General features: G+C 43.6%; 2 protein-coding genes across 3 annotated transcripts; one reads left to right on the top strand and one right to left on the bottom strand.

Moving 5' to 3' along the window:
• Positions 1-86: 86 nt before the first annotated feature.
• On the bottom strand, positions 87-9103 carry LOC115107532 (zinc finger and BTB domain-containing protein 1-like). Its single transcript, XM_029630919.2, has 2 exons — positions 8849-9103; positions 87-7324 (listed from the first exon to the last, which is right to left on the bottom strand). Exon 2 carries the CDS (start codon positions 7318-7320, stop codon positions 5224-5226), a length of 2097 nt encoding a protein of 698 aa, XP_029486779.1. The 5' UTR covers positions 7321-7324; positions 8849-9103; the 3' UTR covers positions 87-5223.
• Positions 9104-9574: 471 nt separating this feature from the next.
• Positions 9575-15178, top strand: LOC115107533 (zinc finger and BTB domain-containing protein 25-like). 2 transcript variants are annotated; one of them, XM_029630920.2, is made up of 3 exons: positions 9575-9828; positions 10935-11124; positions 11690-15178. In XM_029630920.2, the coding sequence occupies exons 2-3, from the start codon at positions 10952-10954 to the stop codon at positions 12942-12944; spliced, it is 1428 nt and encodes a 475-aa protein (XP_029486780.2). In that variant the 5' UTR covers positions 9575-9828; positions 10935-10951; the 3' UTR covers positions 12945-15178. The 2 variants fall into 2 exon arrangements, with proteins under 2 accessions (XP_029486780.2, XP_064864704.1); XM_065008632.1 differs by having other exon boundaries at positions 9577-9828; positions 10988-11124.
• Positions 15179-15622: the final 444 nt, after the last annotated feature.

Raw genomic sequence — 15622 nt, 5'->3', positions numbered from 1 at the left:
TAGTCAAATCTAACATAGTAGGCCAAGCCTTCTCTAGCTACCTACCAGCATGGTGATAGATCAAATAAGTTTGCAAAACACCACACTTGGTTGGTGAACATCTTTATTATCAATCTTGTTTATTTAATTTTTCATTTCATGCAATCAATTGCTGTATAATGACCAACTGTTGTTTATCCTAAAAATGTCTCATATCGACACTGTAGTTACAGCAAAACCACTCATCATATATAATTTACAATGCAAATGAACATGGCTCTATGGTTGCATTTACACAAGCAACCCAATTCTGATCTATGCCCAATTATTGGCAAAAGAGCTGTTTTGATTGGTCAAGAGACCAATTATAGGGTGAAAAGATTTGGCGGCATGTGTAAATGCAGCCTTTGTTTTCTGCCCTGTGTGTGGATTAGAGAACAAATCAGTGCTCCCTCCGATAAATATATTGGATTGATGTCAGGTGCAGACCATAGGAGCTAGTCCTAGTTTGGCTGTGTGTAGTTAAAGCAAAATCACTCATCATATACGATTTGCAATGCAAATGAACATAGCTCTATGACTGTGTTTACACAGGTGACCCAATTCTGGTCTTTTGCCCAATTATTGGCAAAAGAGCTCATCTGATTTGTCAAAATATAAAATCTGAATTAGTCTTCCTGTGTAAACAGCCTTTGTATATTTTTCCTTCATGAAATATAAAATACTACAACCCTTGCCAAGGTAGACTCCTTACAATCTCTCCCAAGCGGGTTAACTCTATAAAAGCCTCACTTGAGGTGACATGAGTTACCAGATTGTATGCATACCAACACATTTTCGTACCAATTTTGCATTACTTTAACAGTTCTAAAAAGCAATAACAAATTTCAATTGCAGCAGTAAAAACACAGAAATGACAAATGACTTATGCTTTTGTTTAACACCGGTTTGGTTTTCAAACTCATCTCACTCTAATATACTTAATGAAAGAAAAACATTTTTCTCCCTAACAACCATGTTATTTTCTTGTTCCTCACAACCAAGGTACAGTTATTGTCTGAAGAATAAAAAAAAGGATAATTTCAATTTGTTTTACCTTGCTTTTGATTGGATAGGGCCCTGAGTAGTAGATCATATACAGAAATGAGCTTGCTCATTAATCATTCTTAATTTACCCCCTGAAGGGATGTCACTCCGGTTTAGGTTACTAAAATACAACCTCCATACAGATGTAGGATCTTAAATTTGACCTATATAGCAAAAATAATCCTGCAGCTAAAGTATTTTAGCACAATGTTTCTTGATATGTGGTTAGGCTATTAGCTGGTCAAAAGTAGGCTACATGAAAATTCAATTTCTGTTAATATGTGTTAGTGTGGGTTTTCAGTACATTTACAATTCAGGAATATTCTCAGCAACAAAAGAGTGATCAAATTAAGATCCTACATCTGTACATGGTCATGTTGTAGGCCTACATTATGATGGCTTAAAATAATTGTTAACTCATACCCAAATAATGTTGTTGACTCATTCTATATTTGTATTTGTGGCCAACGTTTTTGGCCAAGGCGTCTCAATGAGGGGTTTGATTTTTGCCCATGTAGGCATGTTTTGCACCGGGTGAAAGTTGATTGCATTCATTTTGAAACTGGGCTGCCTTCAGGCATGAGCTAGGTGTGACGTAGGAGCACGTGGAGTAATGAGTAGGACTCTGTGTTTTCAAATGCGAAAGTGATTGCTTTTTTTTCAAATGCAAAAGTGATTGCTTTTGAGCTTTATCTGCCTTCCCAATGAAAATGAGCAAATTCTAACATTTGTTTTATGGAATATATATGTATGTTTCTGGACGATGCACCATGCTGCCTTGTTGAAATGACCGAGCGACTTAGATTACGTTTCCGTTTGAGAAGGACGCTCTTCCCTCCCCTCTTTCGCCCGATGATAGAATGTGCCTTTGCCAGGTACCCGGCTGGTCAGTATAATCGAAGCCGTCCACTGACTCATTGGCTGAGCTGGCCAATCATCTGTTTACTTGTCACGGATATTTTTATCGACCATTCAAACACAGAAAAGCTGCTTTTTAACTTTTTTATTCTTTTTTTTTTTTTCAAGAATATTAACCAGGTTTCCAACTAACCTTTTTTATGCGAGTAAAGTATATGTCAGATATTAAATGACAGGCCTGATGGAAACTGAAAGGTTTTCGGTTAACTTTCCAAATGTCGACAAAACAAAATACACTAGACAAGGTGGGATCTTTTTTTGTGTCTGTAAAATGTATTATGTGAGAAATGTCAGTGGAAACGCTTTTAATAATAATGTCATCATGTAGGCTAGGGTTCCCCAACTGGCAGCCTGGGGGACAAATTTGACCCAAGTTTTCTGTGAAAATTTGTATATATATATATTATTTTAAATGTTATTGTTGGTCAAAAAAGACTGTACAAACACCAGCAAATCAGCTCCAAGTGATTTTAGATTTGTAAATCGAGAGATATACAGTATGTGATCGTATACAAAGGTAAGCAAGGTTTGAAATTATTCTGTTTTAGTTCAATATTATATAGTTTTGGCTTCTTGAGGTCAATTTGCAGTTGACAAATTATTTGTAATTATGTTCTGGCCACCTGACCATCCACTCAAGAAAAGGAAAGAAAGAATCAGTCCACGGCTGAATCTAGATGATGATCCCTGATGTAGGCTATAAGTGCGCTCTAGCCAACAGTACTGTATCTGTGCACTGTTGGCTGGAGCGCACTGCCAATGCCGGACTGGGAACATAATGACATTTTTTGGGGGTGAGAAAACCATAAAAATAGTTGAATGTGATGGAAACCCATTTAACTTGTATTTTTTGTTGTCGGTACATGGGAATTTAACCGTAAAAGCTATTTTTTACGCGCAAAGCCTTTAATCTGCAACATCTCTGGTGGAAAAATTTGCATTTTATTTTTATGCAATTTTTTTAGAATATTCACATGGAAATCTGTCACCATTAGATGGAAACCTAGCTATAGTAAGTAATTATAGATCATATTTCATAGAAATTTGGAAACACCGGATAGCTACTTTAAGAGGCTTTACCAGCTTCCACACTACTGCATGTCGTTTCAAGATGTTTGAAAGGAGTATGTTCTCTCTGCAGTGCAACAAACAAAAGGATTAGCATTTCACAATAGCAACACGTGTGACATTGTCCAACATGCAGGAGCCATACTGCTCAAGTAACTCCCCGCAATATAACACTACCAATGTAGGACAAAGCTTAATATTGGCTGTGTAATGCAATCAAACAAAAGTTCAAACAACAGAAAATGTTAAAGGAAGCTTCCGACTAAATCTATCCAAGCTGAAGAGAAAGCAAATGTAACACGAATGAAGTCATCGATTAGCAAATTAAAGTTCCCAAGAGTGGATTCAGACATGGTTTTAGTCTGTGTACAGTATGCAAAAAATGAAATATTACAATTTTTGATTGTCTATAAAGCCAAATTACTGTCCTATAGTCACTGGGTCGAAGTTATGTTGCTAATTGTATAGGTAATATACAATACTCCTACCTTACCAGGAAAACTGAATAAGAATCAATGTAGACATCATAACTGTTTTCTCACACAGTGATAAAAGTAATTACTGTATAACAACAATAGAAATCCTTTGAATTGAAGTCTGTTTGAAAAGCGAATAGCCCAACATTGCATAGTAAACAGGTGAAATAATTGATTAAGCAAAAGAGCGAGTGCATGATCTTGCCTTGGTGGCATGAAAGATTTCATATGGAATTAGGTGATAACCGTTGTCAAGAGTAAAGCATTCTAGTGTTTTTTTGTGTCCTATTTACAATCTGAAGTTCTCACAGCTATTGAACTTTCCACTTAAAAAGCAACTTTCATGAAGAAAAAAAAGTGTTCATATCTGATATGAGTTGTAGTCATGTGTATCAACTCTGGTAGAAAATAAATCTACCTTTCAAAACTATCATTTGGGGTTTAAAGGTCCAATGCAGCTGTTTTTTTTTATCTCAATATCAAATCATTTCTGGGTAACAATTAAGTACCTTACTGTGATTATTTTCAATTAAAATGGTCAAAAATAAACAAAAATAGCTTCTTAGCAAAGAGGAATTTCTCAAGCAAGAAATTTGCTAGGACTATCTGGGAGTGGTCTGAGTGCGGAGGGAAAACTGAAAACTAGCTGTTATTGGCAGAGGTTTGGAACTCTTTGTTATTGGTCTATTAACTAATTTACCACCTGGTGATGACACCCGGCAGGCCAAAACTCCACCCCACCAAAACCAGTCTTTTACATTTTAGTCATTTAGCAGACGCTCTTAACCAGAGCGACTTACAGTAGTGAGTGCATACATTTTTGTACTTTTTTGTGCGGGTCCCTGTGGGCTCTTACATTAAAAGGGCATTATATAATAATTTTCACAATTTCACAGTATTATTCCAACCTCATAGTGTGGCAATATATATAAAACACAGGGAAATCACGTTTTTGACTGCACTGGGCCTTTAAAGACAGGAATTTCTGAGCCTGTCTGAAACAGAATTTTGGAAAACCGTGATGCAGCCTATGTTATGATTGGGCTAAACAAACGATGCCTCTCTTTCCATTTCGTAGCATCATTTTAAAATACAAGGAGCCAGATAAGTCAATTTGTTGAGATATTCAGTTGTGCTTGTCCATGTCCCTAATGCTTTACATTGAAATGACAAAGAAGTGAGTGTTGCAAAGACTGGCAGACAGTGTTCAGAATGCAATGCCACTCTCATGCACACCTGTAAAGCAAGAGCACGGCACCGCCAAAGCAAAGGCAAGGCCATTCTTCATTGTAAATGCACAAGTGCTATGTACAGTAACTACTCACAAAGACTATATTGAAGTGTGGATTCATATTACAATCAAAACACACCTCTTTGCAAGGAACTTAAGTTGAATCCACTTCATTCCATGAACTGTGTATTGCATAGGCTGTTTGCTGAGAAACACCAGATTCCAAAAGCCTTAAAAGATGAGCCAAGGATTTGTGTACTGTGGCACTGTCAACAAATGGCAGTAATGTGTGTTTAGTACAGGGGTGTGAAACTAATGACAAAATGGCCAAAATTTGAGGCAATAACACACTTTGATTATTCATACAAATTTGAAAGTGCAGATTTTATAGGTTTTCTTTTTTTGGTGTTCAAGTGCATAAATTTGTTCTCACATTTATGGCTTTAAGTAATAGATGCATAAAATTCAGGCAGGACACAGTCTTTTGGTGTGCTTGGAGTTGTAGTGGCTCCGCATGTCCTTGCGAAGGCGAAACTTCTCCCCGCAGACGCCACAGATGTACAGGTGCACGTCCATGTGCTTTTCCAGGTGCTCTCCGCTGGGAAAGATCTGGAAGCACACCTGGCAGATGGTCTCGCCGGCCGACAGGTGCGAGATCATGTGGCGCACATGGTCGTGTTTGAGGAAGGTTCCCTGGTCGCACACGGGGCAGACGTAGCGCGCCATGCCCTTGTGCATGTCGGTGTGCAGCCGAAGCTGCCGCTCACGCAGGAACTGCTTGCCGCACGTCTGGCAGGTGAACTGCTTCTCCTTGGTGTGGACGGTGTAGTGCTCCCGCAGGTGGCAGCGCTGGTAGAAGCCCTTGCCACAGATGGCGCAGAAGTGCTTGCGCCGGTGGTCCGGTTCGACGCCGCCATCCTCCAGCAGAGCGGGGCGGAACAGCTCCTGCTCGTGGCAGGCCAGAGCATGCTCCAATGCTAGGCTCTCACTCTGGAAAAGCAAGCCACACTGGGGGCAGGCCAGGTCACCCCCCTCCAGCAGCCCATCGTCCATGGCCTGCGGGTCCTCGGGCAGGGGCGAGTCTGCCTCCTCCCCGTGGGAGTCGGTGTCCGCACCCTGAGGTTCACCACAACGCTCAGCGTGCTCCTGCAGTTGCCTCCCCTTGATTAGGACCTGGCCACACCTCCCGCAGGCACAGATGTGGCCCATGTGGCTGGAGATGTAGTGAGCTGACTGGTCCTCCTTTGTGAGCAGTTCCCCGCACAGCTCACACGGTGCACTGTCCCCGTCCTGCTTCTCCTCTTTAATCTTGCGCATCTTAACAGGTATGCCAGAATCCTTGTTGCTGGACATGTGCCCCTCGAATGGCTCGTTGCTGTCGTCCATGACTGAAACACAAGCCTCGGCCTCCCGGTTAAATTTAATCGGTTCCCTCATAGTGTCGCTGAGTGCACCGTGCCTCGCACTGATCTCTCCCACCTGAACTACCTTAATGCCATCCATCTCGGACACCACGCTTTCTTCCAGCTCCACCTTGATGGTGATATTCCTAGCAGAACCAGGCTCGTTATCCGTACCAACTGTCATGGACCTGATCACTGTGTCAGCGTCTGACTTGTGGTCCGGCCAATCCTCTTCACCCTTGCAGACCACCCTGTGCTCCTCCATCCCCTCAGAGGCCGAGCTCTCCACCTTGCTGGAGTCGTTGTCTGCCTCGGAGCTGGTCCTGGGGACCTGAAAGGCCTTACGATTGGTGCAGGTGAGGATGTGCTCGATCAGCAACTTCTCACAGCTAAAGACAAAGCCACAGTCGTCGCAGGTGTATGTGCGCCCGAAGCGGGGGCGCTCTTTCAGGGTGGCACTCCGGCCACCGGGCCTCTTGCGCAGGTCACAAGGCTGCTCAGCCACACTGTCTAGAAACGGTGGTGCAACTACTACCAAAGGGGAAGCCACATCCTCCACCACAAGTGGAGGCCTGTTGACTTGGACAGGAATGTTTGGTCGCACAGGCACAGCAGTGATGGCAACTTTGGGCAAACTTTTGGGCTCCCCCTCTGGGGTGCTTGGCTTCTGCTGCTCGTACATGCGGACTCCAAACATCATTTTTCCTGCAATTGCCGGGCCAATGGAGGAGGAGGAGCTGGATGAGGTGGTGGAGGAAGAGGAGGAGGCCGAGGAGGACGGTGTGAGGTTGGAGGTGTTCCTGATGTCCCTGAGGTCCTCCAGGGTGTCTGGGATGTAGTACATCTGCAGGTAGGCCATTGAGACCTTGAGCTCCTCAAACTCGTAGCTGCCCACCACGATGCAGCCAAGGTACATGAGCTGCAGGATGAGGTCGAAGCACTCTGCACTGATCTGCATGTTGCTGAGATCCATGCGAGCTGTCCCCTGCTGGTCCCGGATGAACATCATGCGGAAGTAAGAGCTGCATGCAGCCAGCACTGCCTTGTGGGCCCTGAAGTAGATGTCGCCAATGGCAATACAGCAGTCGCACAGGAAGCCCCACTCCCGTTGGTTGTTGAGCTGCTGCAGCACATGCTCGCTGTGGCTCGGCCTCGCCATCACCCTGGAAGAGTGAAGGGGAGAGCAGCGAATTAGCAAAGCAATGCTTCAATCTAAAGATGCTACATTTAGTTATTTAAGCAAGTGCCAAATCTGTTTGAAAACACACTTGCACATCTTAAGCTTCATTGAGTGGTTATTATCCCTGTACAATAACCCTCATTAAAAACAAAGGTTAAATAAAACAAAAGAGGACATTTAAAAAAAGATGTAAACTCTCATAAGTTCTCAAAATAGTGCTAAGCATTGCATGTTGAAGTAAAGTATTTTTAAAAGGTCTGCATGTGGCAAAAACTTTTATTTATTTTATTTTTATTTAACCTTTATTTAACCAGGCAAGTCAGTTAAAGAACAAATTCATATTTTCAATGACGGCCTAGGAACAGTGGGTTAACTGCCTATTTAGGGGCAGAACGACAGATTTGTACCGTGTCAGCTCGGGGGTTTGAACTTGCAACTAGTCCAACGCTCTAACCACTAGGCTCACCCTAAAGACAATTCTTGTCATCCAGGTATGTACACACACAGGACTATATTATCAAATTGACGATTTCAAAACGATCTAGCCTAATTTTATAATATACAGTAGAGCACATTATGTCTTGAACTAGTGTGTCGGAATAAAGCCTAGAGGTTAGAGAGGTATGCCTGCAATCGGAGGGTTGCTGGTTTGAATCCCACGTATCATGGGGAAATATCTGTCGGGATTCAGGTATTCCATCTCCTGACTTTGTGCCCATGAGCAAGGCACCTAATCCCTTAATGCTACACTGTAACAGACCCTGGCCTCCAAACGCTCAGTGTGTTTGTGTAAGTGTTCCTCAGGAAGCCTTGCTCCTCTGGAAGCAAAAAATACATATATCTACAGTATATAGCTAGCTTTAAAAAAAATCGAATTTACAGATTTACAGTGATGTCAATTACAGATTTTCTACAGTAACGGTGTTTACAAAGTGGAGTTCAGTCTGCACTGCATTTGTAGCCTTTTTTAAAAGCCTATAACATAAAATGTACTTGAACTTAGTTGATCACAATGAAATATCTGTTTGTCCAACAGCTGTAGACTACTAGTCTATCAATGGTCTACTTTGATAATGTGCAGTGAGGTGATGTCCTCTTATTTATGGCTCAAAAATAGCCGTTTCTTTGTCGGTACTCGTTGACTGCTCAAATCCCGCCCACCAATTTTCATTGGCCTGTTTTGGAGACTAAGTCGTGCGGGCATCGTGGCTGTCAATCATACCTCACTAAAAGTAACGATGACCTAAACAGCTTTACAATCATTCCAATCGGAGCATCAGCGTAAATGAGTGATTATTATTTCTTGTTGAAAATATCGGGAGGACCAAACAATGTGAAACCAAAATGGAGAGACCTCCACGGCAGTGGCAGTGTTGTCGGAAATCTCACGCAAGCACGCACTGCCACCCCCGCGCTCCTACCCGCATTCACTCTATGAGAAAAAAGGCACAGGGTTTTTCCGAAAGCAGGAATGTTTACTCTGTGAAAACACTGAATAAATACTCACCGACAATAAATGGAGCAGACTGTGGATGTAGTAAAACTCAAGTTGGGGTGTACTGTCCAGAAGTTCCACCTGAACCGCTTTTATCCAACCATAAACTTGTGACGAGAATAATCGCGAGGGCGAAGCAAGCCCCTTCTGCAGCACGGATGAAAGAACTTCCGCACAGCCGCTCTGCCGAGCTCGTTCACCGCACTGAGCGAGATCCAGCCCCACTCACGCAAATCCAAACCTCCCGAGACTGGGTGTACTGTAACAAGGCAGTGACTAGGCTGCTCAGCTGGACGCTTACAAGTAAAATGGACGAACATAGAGACTGTGACTGTGGCATAGGCTATTTAAGTTAATAGCGCAAAACCATAAAATTAACAAGGTTTATCTTCCTCCGCATAAATTTGATTAAAAGCCTAATTTTGTTGCCTATTTATTTCGCCTCCATATGCACTTACTATAATAGCCCACCGATAAGGATGGTGTAGGTACACATTTGATTAATCTTAAAGTTTTACAGAAGTAGGCTTACATCTTGATAGGATGTTAAGGCTACATTTCAGCATAAAGGCAAATTAGAAAAAGATCAAATCTCCAAAGGCGTGCGTTTATGATGCTGTACTACTTGGTTATTAGAACTTTCAGGCGCTCTTAAATTGACTGAACGTGTCAATGTCAATTGTAGAATGTATTTAGAATGTTACCCTTACTTCAGTGTTTGTCAACCAACGACATATGTTTTAGGGGAACGTAAAACACACGGTATTTGAACAACTTGTTTTTTTACACGCGGTATTTACAAAATGTTCACACCTTTTATGACAGAACAGCAAATATACAGTAGGCTACTGTACAGTCACGTGACGAATAACAACCTCAGGAGACAATCACATAGGAAGACGCGCGAGACCGTGCGAGAATTTCTCTGTGGCAACAAATAGACTACGTACGAAATATAAACCTTTATTTAATATATATTTCGCAAATAGGTGGTAAGAAAGACTTCCGATTATCGTATTTGCTTTGTTTTGCAAATAGGAGGGGATATCCAAATGCATGCATTGGGGCCCGTGTGGGTTATCGAGGCTGTTCACGGTTGTTGATTTTGTCTAGAAGGAACACTTGATTCGGTCGGCAGGAACACTTGATAGGCTACAACGCAGACGTGTGCGAATCGATGTGATGCTGTAGTGAAACAAGCTGGCGAATATATTTTGAGACCGCCTGTGGGTTGTAGGCTACATAGGGGACTGGCATGTTGACCATCATTTAGGATGGTATTTTTCGGTTATTTGCATATTTCATTCGAAAGCTGACCCCTTTATATGTGGCGGTTGCAAGAATGCATGCGTTGCTATGTCTGACAGTCCATCATATTGTCCCTTCTGCTTTGAAGTAGTCAGCATAAATGGATACAATTAAATAAAGGGTTTGCTACAATATAAACATGCCCTATCTATTGCAACAATGTAACGGTATATTATATCGGCCCACTCTCTGTTACAATGTAATAACCTTGCCGTAAGTATACATCGACATAAAATGAACTGTTTTTATGTCAAAGTAATTATTAGGTTGCGGTTCCTCAATGTTTCATCTTTTCACACCGGAAGTGAAACTCTTATTACCTAAGATGTCAACAGGTAGAAAGTTACGCAGATGCCAACATCTGGCCAATAGTCTTTTTTTAGGTGGGGGCGGGGTGCTACTTTCAGTTTTTTGACCAGCAGAGTACGCCATTGTTTCAGCAGCACTTTCAGAAATTCCTTAATGCATGCTTCAGAGGTGTGACGTTCTATGAACTTATTTTCGGTGTGTTCTAGAGGCTGAGAAAATAGTTTGATCATATAGAATCACATGTTGTCTTTGCACAGCAATCAGACCTGGCCTGGGTTCCAATAGTATTTGTGTATATTTATTGAGCTTACCTGGCACAATGGAACCAATTTGAATAGTCCCAGAAGTGCAAACTCCGCCCCAAACTATTTGAAAGGAAGTGAATACTATTTTAACCCAGGTCTGCACAACATATCCTCTCCTGAACCTAATTTTTATATTATGAATTACTATGTGCGTATATTTATGTGTGTGACATGAGGTGGAGTGGGGGGTATCATGGACGTTTCCAGCCACAGCCTGTTCCTCTTGCAGCAGCTCAACGTCCAGAGGGAGTTTGGCTTCCTGTGCGACTGCACAGTCGCCATTGGCAACGTGTACTTCAAGGCCCACCGGGCCGTGCTTGCTGCCTTCTCCAACTACTTCAAGATGATCTTCATTCATCAGTCAAGGTTAGATGCATACTGCATGACTGTTGCATTCTGTGACACACTAAGGGTGTTATTTAATTTGACCTTTATTTAACTAGGCAAGTCGGTTAAGAATAAATTCTTATTTTCAATGATGGCCTACCCGGGAATAGTGGTTTAACTGCCTTGTTCAGGGGCAGAACGACAGATTTGTACCTTTCTAGCTCAGGGACTTGATCTTGCAACCTTTCGGTTGCTAGTCCAACGTTCTAACCACTACGCTAACTGCCACCCAATGAGTGCCTATGTGTATAGCAAGTGCCTTCAAGTAAATAGTTGGCCATCATTTTTTGGTCTTGTTTTACAGTAACAGGGTCTAGTGACCATCAGAGGTTGTTTCAGTGATATTGGGGATTAGAAGGGGTGTTGTGTAAGTTGTCTCACATTGTACTGATTGTTAACCACATGTTTCTTTGGCTCCAAGAATAGATTAATAGAATATAATTGAGACTGGTAATGCACTTGTGTGTTTGTTTTACCTGAATGTCCTGCACGAGAGAAGGTCTTAACTAATATACTCTCCCACTGTCTATCGTCATCTTCATAGTGAGTGCATTAAGATCCAGCCCACGGACATCCAGCCAGACGTTTTCAGCTACCTGCTCCACATCATGTACACGGGCATGGGCCCCAAGCAGCCGGTGGACCAGGGCCGCCTGCAGGAGGGCATCAAGTTCCTCCATGCCTACCAGCTGTGCAGTAAGCCTGGTGAGGGTGGGCCCGATGCCGCCACCGCCGACCTTGTCCGCATGTCCAACCTGTACGGCATTCAGATTTCATCCCAGTTAGCAAACAAGGAGGGTACTGGGGTCCCTAAAGGTAGTGCAGGTGCCCGGGGAGGGGGCGGCCCCGAGGACGGGTGTTCGTCCACTCGGGCAGGCCGCTCCCACACAACCCAGTTTTCGATGACTGTGGGGATGGAGGGCGTCGCCTCATCAGGCTGTCAGCCTTTCTCTGGTCTCCTCCGTGGTGTCTCATCTGTGGCTTCCGGCGACGACTCAGACATCTCAACGCGCATCAAGCAGGAGACGGTGGAGGAAGAGGGAGAGGAGTGCCATCAGGTGCCAGGCGGGGGAGGGTCCCCGACGTCTCCTTTGGCCCAGGGCGGCAACCCCTGCCAGGGCCTCTTGTTCAAGGATGGCCCCCATGCGCTGCTGTGCCCCCGGTGCGGCAAGCGCTGCTCGTCCCCCGAGGGGCTCCGCGAGCACCTGTTCAGCCACGCCACTTGCACCCTGGACCCCAGCGGACTAATGGAGGGCCTCTCCCAGGGCGGGGGAGGGGACACAGTGGGCACTGAGGACCAGCAGCAGCAGCGGGGGTGCCCCCAGGATCAGCAGGATGCAGGCTACCTGGAGGAGGCCCTGAGACAGAGCCAAGCCCTAGCTGACGAGCTAGCCACCGAGCTAAGGCGGAGCAGGGGGGGTATAGCCGGTGGCACCAGTACACCCCCCACCGCCACCATGACCACCTCCACTACCAGTCACACACGAAAGCGCAAGATCGCCTGCTCCGTGTGCAGCCTGCGCTTCACCCAGAAGAGCCAGCTGCAGGAGCACATGTACACGCACACGCACACGGGCAAGCCGTCGCGCTACCATCGCTACAGCCGCCTCTGCAGCCAGCTCATCCACGCTTCTGGGCACTTCTGCGAGGGGCCACCGGAGGGCGGCGGGGTGGTGGCAAGCACTACAGTAGCGCTGGCGGAGGAGGCAAACAGGGAAGCTCAGGACAACGGCAGCTCCTGCTATTCGCTAGACTCTGAGATCTCGCAGGAGAGCGTGGACAACATCGCTGTGGAATGAAAGTGAAAACAAACTGTAGAAATGAAAGAAGTACATCAACTCCCATTTTACATAGGTGTTGGTGTTGGAGTCACCACCTAATTTGATAACTCTTGTTTGTGTGATTATGCAGTAGCCTCTCTTTTTTTGAGTGTTTTCTTAGAAAACTGGATTAACAATGGTAATTGGTAAGAACTATGTACTTATACTTGTTACAAGGTAATTGACATAAGTTATACTCTTACAGTTACCCGGGGATAACAGATATGTAATAAGAAGTGTTTTGCGAATACATCTTCATTGTCCCATCTGCACTCACCAGACTGTGCACAGCTGGTTCGTCTTCATTAGGGCACGACAATAGTAAAACGTTTTTGCAATGGGAAACGAAACTTAGTGATTCTTATTGGACGATTCCAGATAGTACCTCCTGTTTCACCCTGTTTGAGTTTGTTTTCTTCAGTTTGATTCCTACTCAACATGACCCTGTTTCAGTTGCGTTCCTTACCTTTCGTCATTATCTTTCCACTGATCCGGTTGTATCCTGTCCTTTTGTCAATACCCTCATCTCTCTGTCGGTTAGATGAAACCCTGTGATGTGAATCCAGTGTAAAGTGTATGTTATTTTATTCAGTGAACGGTTGAATAGAATAGAACATGGTATTTAAAAGAGGAATGTGTTGTCTCTCTCTCAGTTGTCATATTTTACCAGCTGGTATATTGATTGGAAATGTATCTGCATTGTTTTCTGACTCTCAGAAAATAACTCTCACTCTCAGAAATAAGTAGCTGTTGAAATGGAGCCTGGCTTGTTGTTATGGAGGGTTGTCAGGGTTACAGGAATTTGCAAGGGACAAATTCTTACGCCCACAATGTTGCAGTACACAATTGATGTATGGTAGTACATCATTACACATATTGGAACATTTAAATATTTCCCTCCAAAATCATGAGCAGGGGCTTGGTGTTCCTCTTTTTCTTTCTTTAATCTCAACAAACTAGCACTTACTAGCACTTACAAACGAGCACAGTATACCCAAACTTGATAATTAGCAGAGAATTTGCTTGGCAAAGCTTCATTCACCTTCAGTAAGTGTGTACTAACTATGAAAATGGAAATGTATGCAAAAGAAGACAAAGCCACAAGTGTCATCCCAAAACCTTTAAAGCTGGAAAACCTGGGGATGTATTCAAGCGTCACAGGAGAGCTGATCTAGGATCAGGTCTTATTCATTCTAGATCTGAAAGGCAAAACGGATTCTAAATCAGCACTCCTCTTGAGATGTTTAACACATACGACCCTTAGCAGTGTTTAACTACAGAGGAAACCTGTTGAATGTACTGCTGCCGAGTGGCACAGCGGTCTAAGGCACTGCAAGAGGTGTCACTACAGTCCCTGGTTCAAATCCAGGCTGTAGCACATCCGGCCATGTTTGGGAGTCCCATAGGGTGGCGCACAATTGGCCCAGCGTTATCCAGGTTTGGCTGGGGTAGGCTGTCATTGTAAATAAGAATTTGTTCTTAACTGACTTGCCTAGTTAAATCAAATTTAAACTAAATCCTTGACAAGACTAAGAGGAAGGACTTATTTTAGCTCATAACAGGCTAACATGAGTAGAAGTAGCCTGACGACTCACACTGAGTTCTTCCGCTGCTCTGTCATTAGCTACATACTTCAATCTGAGACTGCCATCATTGAAAGACGAAGGGTTTTGGTGATGAAGGGCATTGTACAAAACAAAGTGTTCGCATTTGGTAAAGGGTGGAGGGTTGGGGAGGTACTCAAATCCAGACTCATGGGCGGAGAAAAAAACTAAAGTCTGTGGGCGTGGCGTAGCGTTTGGCCAGAGCAAAGAGTCTGGGTAGCCAGGCAAGAGTAGAAGTGACTAAAAGAGATACTCTGAACTGAAATAGTTCTCTAAAGCTTTATTATTGTGCGATTGTAGATTCATATTTGACGGATATGTGGCAATGGCTATCAGAGTGTGTAGAAGAATGCATCTAGTAATGTTGAACCAGGAACCTGTATGTACTGCGATAGACAGTATAAACCTAGGATTATCAAATGGACCTTTCTGGGTTTGTTTCCATTCTATCCTGTTGGTGTGTGTGACCTCTGGTATGTTTCAGTTGGCTACTCCTCTATGTCTTTTCCACTTTGTCATACACTTTGTCGTGGTTTCATGCTTTCTTTAATCTGTGTCACTTTTCCATACATGGAAAAGGTTTTGTAAATAAATATATTTTTAACAGATTGTCTCATGTAACTCGTCTCATTGATAGGAATGTTTAGTTTCTACAAACCGAACATCTGTTTCCAGAATTCCTTTCCCTCTCACTATTTCTGTTTGTTTAATGCTGCATGTAATTGTGATGAGGTAAATGTTACACACACACCAGTGTCTAAATACAATGGCTGTTGTCCACAGGAGGTTGGTGGCACCTTAATTGAGGAGGACGGGCTCATGGTAATAGCTGGAGTGGTATAGGTGGAATGGTATCAAACACATAGTTTCAATGTTCAATGTTTGTCATTCCATTCACTCCGTTCCAGACATTATTATGAGCCGTCCTCCCCTCAGCAGCCTCCATTGCTTTAGTCCCATGTCCCTCATCCACAAAATGTGTAAAAACACATTCACTCACCCTCATGGAAGTAAAAGCCAGATTTACAGTGGTAACTTCAATCAGCCTATGAT

Source organism: Oncorhynchus nerka, linkage group LG24, assembly GCF_034236695.1.
Source record: "Oncorhynchus nerka isolate Pitt River linkage group LG24, Oner_Uvic_2.0, whole genome shotgun sequence".
In the NCBI taxonomy this organism is placed as follows: domain Eukaryota; kingdom Metazoa; phylum Chordata; class Actinopteri; order Salmoniformes; family Salmonidae; genus Oncorhynchus; species Oncorhynchus nerka.
This window is presented reverse-complemented; position numbering and strand designations above follow the sequence as displayed.